Genomic DNA, 10,035 nt, shown 5'->3' on the forward strand with positions numbered 1-10,035 from the left:
GGGCATGTAAAAGTCTTATTAGAAGTCACGATAGTAACGGACAGTAACAATCGGGGTCTAGTAGTGCTTAGAGTGCTGCCCACCCGTATCCCCGGACTCACCGGTGGGCCGGGTTGTTTGGGCGGACCGGGCAAACAGCGATGCGGTGACCGGGCCTCCCACAGTACAGACATTCTCCAGCCCGAAATCGGCGTTCCCTCTCCTCCGGAGAAAGCCGAGAGCGTCCGATCTGCATGGGTTCAGGCGGGGGCGGCGACGGAGAGCGCGCACACGCAGCTGGGGGCGGGGGCGGAGAAACGCGAAACCCGGGGCGCAATACGGAGCCCATAGGCTTAGACCGCCGCTCGGCATCCCTCTCCCGCAAGCGTCTGTCAATCCTACGGGAGAGGGAGGCCAATTCATCAAAGGATCTGGTCTCCTCGTGAAAAGCTAGTTGGTCCTTCATCTGGTCATTTAACGACCGTAAAAAAAAACCCACGAAGAGCCGAATCGGGCCAACCCACGGCGACCGCTCGAGTACGGAATTCAACTAGGTACTCCGCAATACTGCGCCGCCCCTGACGGAGCCCCAGCAACTTCTGCGCGGCATCGTCCTCCGATACTGGAGGGGAAAACGTAGCCTGGAACTCCTCCAGGAAGTCATCGTAATCGCAATCACGAATGGGGTGAGAATTTAAGTAGGCTTCAGCCCATGCTAGAGCACGCCCCCGTAACAATCCCACGAAGTGGGAGATCTTAGCAGTATCCGTGGGGAACGCGTGAGGCGTGCGACTGAAAAACAAGGAGCACTGGAAAAGGAACCCCCCACACAGGTCCAGCTCCCCGTGGAAGGGTTCCAGCGGCGGAGGCGACACGCCGCGGTGCACGGGGTCGGACGGCCTAGTTTGTAATTTATTCTGAGTGTCACTGAGCTCTTGACAACGGTCTTGGAGAGACTGGAGCTGCTGATCGTGGCGACCGAGGATAGCGCCCTGTTTATTAATAGCGGAGCGGAGTGGATCTGCTGGGTCCATACTGGCCAGTCCGTACTGTCATGAACCGAAGTTCCGAGCGCAGGCAGGACCCAGTAGCAGAACACACACACTAGGGTAGGAGCGAATAAAGAAAGTAATTTTTATTGCAACTAAAGGTGTCCCGTGAGGGTAGCCAGAAAAACAACGTATGAAACCAGAAGAAACCGAGGGACCGCACAGGGAACGCCGAGAGCGGGGCTGTGAGAGGCTGTAAAACAAAAAGAGAGACAGATTACTGGGGTGCGGAAAAAAGGCAGCATACGAGGGAAGGTGGAGTGTGCGTCTCACGGTGATAGCCGGGCCGAGTGAACCAGAGGGGGGTGGAGCTCCAAAAGGGGTCGAGACGGCGAAGCTGAATGTGAACCAAATCTCAGGCGGACAGGTGGACAGGTGGACAGGCAGGTGGCTCGAAAACAAAAACACGCCGAGTTGTGATCGCTGAGAGGCGACTACGGACTGGCGTGGAGCAGCAGGTAGGGCAGGATTAAATAGTCCACCTGGTGATCGCCTGGGATGGGATGCAGGTGTGGGGTTAGCAGCCACGCTCGTGGGCGTGGACATCCCAGCAGCACCCCGGACGCCGGGCCGCGGACCATGACAGTGAAACTGATTTCGTAACATCAGCCTGTCCATATTCAGTGCATGCTGGCATGTTTTTCAAGGGAATTATATATCAAGGGAATCTTTATTCTGTTGCCAAATGGAGCTGCTGAGGGCAGTGGGCTGTGTGATCATTATTATAGTATATAGTATTATTATTTATGTGGATATGGGTACCCATGGATAGATAGATAGCTTCAGCAACGTTAACCATCACCAGCTTGCTCTTCAAATCGGGCGCTGTAAAGATGCGGTCGAGGATCGCTTGGATACGAGCCGTCTCCTCCAGACACTCGACGAGAGCTGCATCCGCTGCGTCCATACTGGTCGGGTCGTTCTGTCACGGCGGGGTGCGCCGATGTGTGTGGAAACAGTAGTGATGGGACGTTCTGTATCGAGGCTTCGGAGCGTGTGTCGAGTAATGGAGGGGGCGTTTCCGCGAAGCGCGTATCGAGGCTTGCTTCATTTATGGGAGGAGCTGAAAATGATGACGTCCGAAGCCTCGCTGCCCGGCTGTACCACGTGACTGGTTCATGAAGTGGTTCGAACTTTGCCGCGAGATATGACAGCGATATAAACCCCTCAGACTTCATTCAAAAATGTGGGTGTTTGATGGAGAGTTGCGGTTAGAGAGAGTTTGGAGACCGTTTGGAGGTTTATGAGCGTGAGGAAAGTCAGGAGAGAATGGAGCCAGCTAAGAAGAGGAGGATGTCCTCCCCTGTGTGGGAACATTTTGATCTTATTCCTCCCAACAAGGTGTGTAAATTTCTACAGAAGATGTATTTTCATGATACTGATGGTGCAATACAATTTATGTTGAGCTGTCTTGACTTTTGTACAAGGTGAAGTGTTTTCTATGTGCCAGGGAGCTGGGATATAACAACAACACCTCATCCATGCTTAGGCACTACAGAGCTTTGCATGAGAATAAGGGGGACACCGATTGTAGAGCAAGACCAGGTGAGCCATCAAATGCAATGATAATATAGCATGCAGTAATGTTACTAAATAATATAACAATATTATACAACTGTTATAAGTTACGTGTGTGATATTTATATCTGTGCTTTGTCTTTATTGTCTTTCCTCAGGAGAACAATCTCAAATAGATGAAGACCTGGTCAGCATGGTGATTGAGGACTCCCAGCCATTTAGCATTGTGGAGGACAAAGGATTCAAAAGATTTGTTAAATCATTAAATCCTAGCTATGTTCTCCCCACTAAAAAGGTCATAAAAGCAGTGAAAATTTAGTTTTTACAGAATAAAATGTGAACAGGCAGGACTGAGGCTCAAAGCCTCAGTGTGTAGCTGTCCATACCTCAACGTTACAAAAGCACAACCACTGTCCACACCCCAACCACACCTCACCTCACAGTAAATGATCATTTCCATTTCAAGCATTTCCAAATAATCATTTCCCATACTGCCACTATAAATATACACAGTATACTGCCATCACTACAATATACATGTTTTACACACTCCTTTTGTTGTTGACATTTACAGGCTGTGTGCAAAATGCCACACTCTTCAAATTCATGCCAGCTATTATTTTTACGTCCAGTAGGTGTCCTGCTAGAGCAAATGAAGCTTCATGAAGCTTCGCGTTGGGGTGAACCAATTGGATGAAAAGCTTCAGTGCTTCATGGGGCTTCATCTGCCCATCACTAGGAAACAGGACCCAAAAGCAGATGACGACGAGGGGTAGTAAGGTTTTAACAGAAAGGTGAGGCTTTATTAGAAGACGGCAGAAGTAAACCAGGAAACCAAAGTAAACTGACAAGACACTAAGAAACAAAATACTAAAACGGTACTGAGACCAAAACCTAAACTATGACTGTGGTGGAAAATAACAAGCAAAGACCATGACTAAGACTAAGACTAATAATACATAACAGACGAAAACCGAAACTAAGACTGAGGTCAAATAAACAGAACCAGGCTAGAACTAGGGCAGAATAAACAGACGACCCGACAATGGCATGAAGAAAACAAAAGGCTTAAATACAGACATGAGGTGATCAGGGGAAGTGGAAACATACGGGGAAACAGCTGACAGCCATAAACCTAATGACAGGACCAGGAGAGAAAAGCTAAATACAATTAACAGAGAACACATGACATTGTCAGAATAAAACAGGAAATACTAAAACTAAACATGACAACACAACTTAACAGACCTAATACGTGATGAATAAATACCAAACCCCAAAACATAGAAAACCCAGGAACAATAACCAATAACTGCCTAAACTAAAGGCAAAATAGGAAATAACACAAAAATAACATATCAAAAAATACAAAGAAAACTCAGAGTGCTGGGTCGGAGACCCAGCCTGTGACAGGAAAGGAATTTATGTACACTGGGGGTCTGCCTGTCATAAAAGGAGACAGGAAGCTACAGTTGGGGATTGCTGATGCTTGTACCTTTAATAAAAACTCATAATTGTTATAACTTAGAAGCAGGTTTGCAGGAGACTCTCCACATGCTTATCTGTCAATGTAAGACAACAAGGGGCCAATGGCCCAGTGGATGCAGAGTGGGGGTCTCAGTGTTTGTAATATGTTAATAATAATAATAATAATAATAATAATAATAATAATAATAATAATAATAATAATAATAATGGATTGGATTTCTATAGCGCTTTTCAAGGCACCCAAAGCGCTTTACAATTCCATTATTCATTCACTCTCACATTCACACACTGGTGGAGGCAAGCTACAGTTGTAGCCACAGTTGCCCTGGGGTAGACTGACAGAAGCGAGGCTGCCATACCGCACCATCAGCCCCTGTGGCCAACACCAGTAGGCAGTAGGGTAAAGTGTCTTGCCCAAGGACACAACAACCAGGACAGAGAGCCCCGGCGCCGTCTCTGGATGCCTCAAGGAATAAAAAAGAACCGGAGTGAATGTCATGAACCGAAGTTCCGAGCGCAGGCAGGACCCAGTAGCAGAACACACACACTAGGGTAGGAGCGAATAAAGAAAGTAATTTTTATTGCAACTAAAGGTGTCCCGTGAGGGTAGCCAGAAAAACAACGTATGAAACCAGAAGAAACCGAGGGACCGCACAGGGAACGCCGAGAGCGGGGCTGTGAGAGGCTGTAAAACAAAAAGAGAGACAGATTACTGGGGTGCGGAAAAAAGGCAGCATACGAGGGAAGGTGGAGTGTGCGTCTCACGGTGATAGCCGGGCCGAGTGAACCAGAGGGGGGTGGAGCTCCAAAAGGGGTCGAGACGGCGAAGCTGAATGTGAACCAAATCTCAGGCGGACAGGTGGACAGGTGGACAGGCAGGTGGCTCGAAAACAAAAACACGCCGAGTTGTGATCGCTGAGAGGCGACTACGGACTGGCGTGGAGCAGCAGGTAGGGCAGGATTAAATAGTCCACCTGGTGATCGCCTGGGATGGGATGCAGGTGTGGGGTTAGCAGCCACGCTCGTGGGCGTGGACATCCCAGCAGCACCCCGGACGCCGGGCCGCGGACCATGACAGTGAAACTGATTTCGTAACATCAGCCTGTCCATATTCAGTGCATGCTGGCATGTTTTTCAAGGGAATTATATATCAAGGGAATCTTTATTCTGTTGCCAAATGGAGCTGCTGAGGGCAGTGGGCTGTGTGATCATTATTATAGTATATAGTATTATTATTTATGTGGATATGGGTACCCATGGATGGATAGATAGATAGATAGATAGATAGATAGATAGATAGATAGATAGGTAGATCTACATGGAACTTGTTTATCAGCACCATCATAGTTTTAACTTCACGTGAAACAAGTCATTTTTTTCTGAACCGAGTCTAACTCTGAACCTTTCTATGGATAGCCCAGCAGGCCTTACTCACATCCTGATGGTACAAATCTGTATCATGCAGGCTTTCTGTGATGAATCCAAGGTGTGAGAGCCATAGAGATTTTGAAATGCGCTCATGCTAAGTGAGCTATCACGCTTTCCTAATACAGTTATGTCTTTGCACAATCAAGATGTAACAATGTTGCATACAAAGCTCTGTGAAAAGTTAGTTTATCTGGTGCGTTGGTTCTTCTCTGCTATATAAATAAAGGCCCATGATATGCAGTTAATCTGCTTTAGGGTATTCTGAAGGCAAAATTGGCCCAGAGATCTTTCCTCAGTGAATTTATAACCAGGCAAGATTACAAAAGTCACTGATTCTGTTATTTGCTGCAGATTCTGCTCCCAGCTTGTTCAGGCTGACCCACTGAAGGGTCTATAGAAACTATAATGCAATGCAGCAAACTCTGGTTGTCTGGGGCCATTGTTTACCTAAAGCTTTTGTTTGGCATTTTTCATATACTTCTATCTAAGAATGACACTAAGCATCAGCTTAGGTCCACAAAGCAATTTGAAAAGACATTTCAAACCACACAAGTGTTTTATTTAGTATTTATGTTTAGACTACGGCTTTGCTACACTTCATTTCACACAAAAGTTGCGCTGAAGAGCGAGAATCCCATTCTCAACAGAAGAGACGAAGAAAATCTGCCCCCTCTATCTGACATGCAGTCTAGTTAGCAACACCTTTGTTCATTATTTGTGCAGCGCAGTGCTGCTGTTGTTAGTGATTGAAGGAGAGCTGCACAAGCACAGAATGAGAAAGTTAAAGCTCATCAATAAAAGAACAGAGAAGGGAGTCTCTGTTGTCTGATGCCCTCTTGCCGGTGTGGGATTGTTTACATAACATTAGCACCACTTTATTTTGCACGCTCTCAGCACCTCTGACTATTTTCCTTTTTTATCTCTCCTCTTACGGGCTCTGAATTCTAATGTGATCTGGCCCAATTATTCAAAATAGTTCAAGCTGAGTTTTTTATTTAGTCTTTATTTTATTTACAGGATTATCAGTCATTATGATTTAAATGAAAAAACATCAAATTAGCAGCTGTCTTGTATGAAAGCTGATGCTATGACCACAGAAGCTCCAGTCAACATATGTATCTGTTCAATTTACCAGAGATAAAAAGGCTGTTTGTGGCACTGGTGGTCTGTCCAACCATGAGATGCCTTTTTTTTAAATGAAAAAATGCTTTGGTTTAAAGTAAATGTCTGACATATAATGCAGATGTTTAGAGGAAATTCGACATAATTCATCATAATTTTCAGACTGACACATATAAAGTAAGAAAAAGAACGCATCTGAGTATATTTGCATGGCTGTCTAAGGTCAGCGAGAGTGAGACAGAGAGAAATAATGATCGTAAATTTTTCATCTTGTGTGCATACAACACAGTATACGTGCTCAGTTCAAATATGAATCATATACTATTTGCTGCACAGGGGTATAAAATCTTAAATGGATCACTTCAAGTCCTAATCCTCAAAGCTTTCCACAAGGGAGACGTTTACTAACTATGCACTCATTACGCTGAAGTCTTTGATGCCATGCTGCCTTACCCCGAAAAGCTCAGGAAATTGATTTTAGCTCTTGTACATTTTATTTGCCTTTTATTTTTTCACAAGAGATGAGTCATTTCTCCAGGACAATGCAACAAGCACTACTATTTTACTCCATACATCTACAAAAATAAAATGTACAAATTCTACACCCCCCCCCCCCCCCCCCCCGCTCATTTCTTTCGTTTTTCCACAGATACAACAACAGGCGATTAAATTGCTCTTTTCTTTTATGATATTTTAAATAAAGCAAACACTTCTAAGCATCACTGTCCTGTTTTTTTAAAATTAATTATTTTGATTCCATTTGTTCCATTGATTATACTGACGAAAGAATTACACACTTGTACCAGTAAACAAACACAAACACAGTAATTTACCAGTATGCATTAAAAAAAAATTACGCCTGAGTGCTGCAACTATTTGAATCTCACTTTGGATTAACAGCTATACATGTCCATGACACGAGAGCAGTATTGCTCGACAGAAGCGGGGAGACTGAAACAGTGAACAACTGTAACAACAGAAATATGTGATGCAGAGAAAATCTTGAGAAACACAGTAGAAGTGAGGCACATCCTACCGTGCAGTACATTATAATTCTGCATTTTTTTTGTTTGTTTTTTTAAAGAAATGCGATTTTCAGCATCGACAGAGTAGGTGAGACATATGCCCTCTTGGTAAACAGATCAATAGTACCGCAGGTGGAATGTTTCGAGTTCCCCAGTCATCCCAGTCAGACATCCATTTGGACCAGCACCAAAACAGGTGGTGCCTCAGCCACTTTGGCCTTGCGACGCAGCAGATGAGTCAGGCTCCTGAAAGATGGCGTGGCGTGCAGGAGAAGTTCCTTGAGGCCTGCCCGAAACTCCCGGCGGATCAGGCAGTAGAGCACAGGGTTGAGGCAGCTGTTGGTGTGCGCCAAGCAAACAGTCAGAGGGAAAGCATAGGCCTGTGCATTGTAGAAAGCTTTGCTGAAGGGCACAAGGTCAAACTTTATGAGCACACCCCACAGTGTCAGTGCCTGATTAGGAAGCCAGCAGAGAAAGAAGGAGAGAACTACGATGACAATGGATTTAGTCACTTTGGAATGACGCTTTTGCCGGCTTTGGTTTGCCTCTGGGCCCGCTGCACCTGCAATGCGCCGGCTTAGGATGAAGCGAAGCAGCAGCAGATAGCAGACGGTGATTATAACTAGAGGAATAAGGAAACCTACTAGGACCTTTTGAAGCTGATATAGACCCAGAAGGAGCTGTGGATCCCAACTGCCAGAGTCTGGGAAGCGCACCAGGCAAAGCTCCTCATCAGATACTTGGGCACTGGTGGAGTAGATGGCATGAGGCAAAGTGGCCAGCAAAGAAACAGCCCAGATGCACAGGCTGGTCCACCTGGCTCTGGCAGCTGCTGTCCGTCGGCTGTGTATCTTCAGTGCGGAGGAGATGGAGTAATAACGTGCCACGCTCATAGCTGTGAGGAAGAATACACTGGCATACATGTTCATGGTGGTGACAGAGCTGATGAGTTTGCACATCACACGACCAAACGGCCAGCGGAAGTCCAGGGCTGTGTCCACTGCCCAGAAAGGCAAGGTCAAAACAAACTGTAGATCTGTGATAGCCAGCCCCATCACAAAGCAGTTGATGGACGACTGCTTCTGCCTGTAACGGGAGTGCAACAGATACAGAGCCAGTGAATTCCCCACCAGCCCCAGAGCGCAGACGATAGAGTAGACACACGCTATCATCACACGTACCACTACGCTGGAGCTGTCTCCTTGAATTTCCATGATAGATTCCTTGGTGAGGAGCTGCAGCCAGCAGTGCAGTGACATGTTAGTGGTGGAACCTTCGCTGCAGTTCCCATTGTAGTCGTCCTGTAGTATTTGTTGCTGACATGGCTCGGGTGCCACCGTTTGAACCCCAGACTCATTCAGCTGCATGGTTGGCCTCTCCTTCTCACATATCACCTCGTAGGGCAAAGTTGAAGAGCTGCCGTGTCTTCAGAACACAGAGAAAAAAGTTTGTGCAGATGGCATTTGCAGCATTTCTGTTGCATGTGTCATCAGATTATCTCCCATGGCGCTGTAGATGCCATCCTCTGCCGCCGTTATTCTCTCCTCATTTCTCCACACACTACTCACAGCTCTCCGCGCGCCACGTCCGTTTATAGGTTTCGCGTGAACGCGCAAAGCTCTGCCCCGCCGTTGACGCTCTTCACCTCACCAAGAGGATGATAGGACCAGAGCGAATCCGCGCTCTTACAGCCGCAGCCACATCAAAGTCTCCCAGAATGTCCGTCAGCGCTGAGTCTTAATGTATTTTGACAGGACAGTGGCACATCCATAATCTTGTTTGTACAGTGTCACCTGTGAACAGGAGCTTTTGGAGACGTGGAGACAGTGTACGCATAAAATATGCACAGAGCGGACTGACTGTACACGGCGCTGTGTTTGACGTGATCGTTCGGGACGTTTGTTGAGGAGCTGAAGGACAAGGATCAAGGACACAGCATCATTTTTATGTTTCTGATTAGCATCAAAGGCGAATTTAAAGGCGGTGAAACCACGTGTACCCGTGTAACGTTTATTATTATGCCAGCAGCTAAGAAATATTAGCCAGAAACAATACTACCTAGAAGTTCCGAAGTCGTATAAGCGCGTTAATCACAGACTTACGATTCCACTTTGTTAGGGACACTTCGTCACCTCCTCTTCGAAGCGGATATCTAATCAGCCAATCACACAGTAGCATCTCACCTGTCGTTTAGACATATACAGTTCTGTGCAAAAGTCTCAAACCACCCCTCAATTCTTTATATTTTGCTTCCCATAAAGTAATTTCAAAAAGTCGTCTTGAGCAACCCCCCCCCCCCCGAAAAAGCAAACAACAACAACAACAACAAAAAAATAGATTTTCTTTCAACACTGACTGTTTCATTTATTTGTAGTGCTGACCATTTGAGAGGATTTTTAATATTTGTTTGTTATGAAACTTGACAC

The 10,035-nt window shown here is 46.0% G+C and overlaps 1 protein-coding gene and 1 long non-coding RNA gene across 2 annotated transcripts; one reads left to right on the forward strand and one right to left on the reverse strand.

The window, feature by feature from the left end:
- Window positions 1-2,009: 2,009 nt before the first annotated feature.
- On the forward strand, window positions 2,010-3,276 carry LOC309699863. The gene is made up of 3 exons (XR_014274517.1): window positions 2,010-2,369; window positions 2,456-2,573; window positions 2,705-3,276. It is a non-coding gene; the product is annotated as an uncharacterized lncRNA (long non-coding RNA).
- Window positions 3,277-7,211: 3,935 nt separating this feature from the next.
- rxfp3.2b (relaxin family peptide receptor 3.2b) lies at window positions 7,212-9,328 on the reverse strand. Its single transcript, XM_082525504.1, has one exon. It carries the CDS (start codon window positions 8,974-8,976, stop codon window positions 7,774-7,776), a length of 1,203 nt encoding a protein of 400 aa, XP_082381630.1. The 5' UTR covers window positions 8,977-9,328; the 3' UTR covers window positions 7,212-7,773.
- Window positions 9,329-10,035: the final 707 nt, after the last annotated feature.

This window comes from Aulonocara stuartgranti (genome assembly GCF_965226115.1).
Source record: "Aulonocara stuartgranti genome assembly, chromosome: 23".
Classification (NCBI taxonomy): Eukaryota; Metazoa; Chordata; class Actinopteri; order Cichliformes; family Cichlidae; genus Aulonocara; species Aulonocara stuartgranti.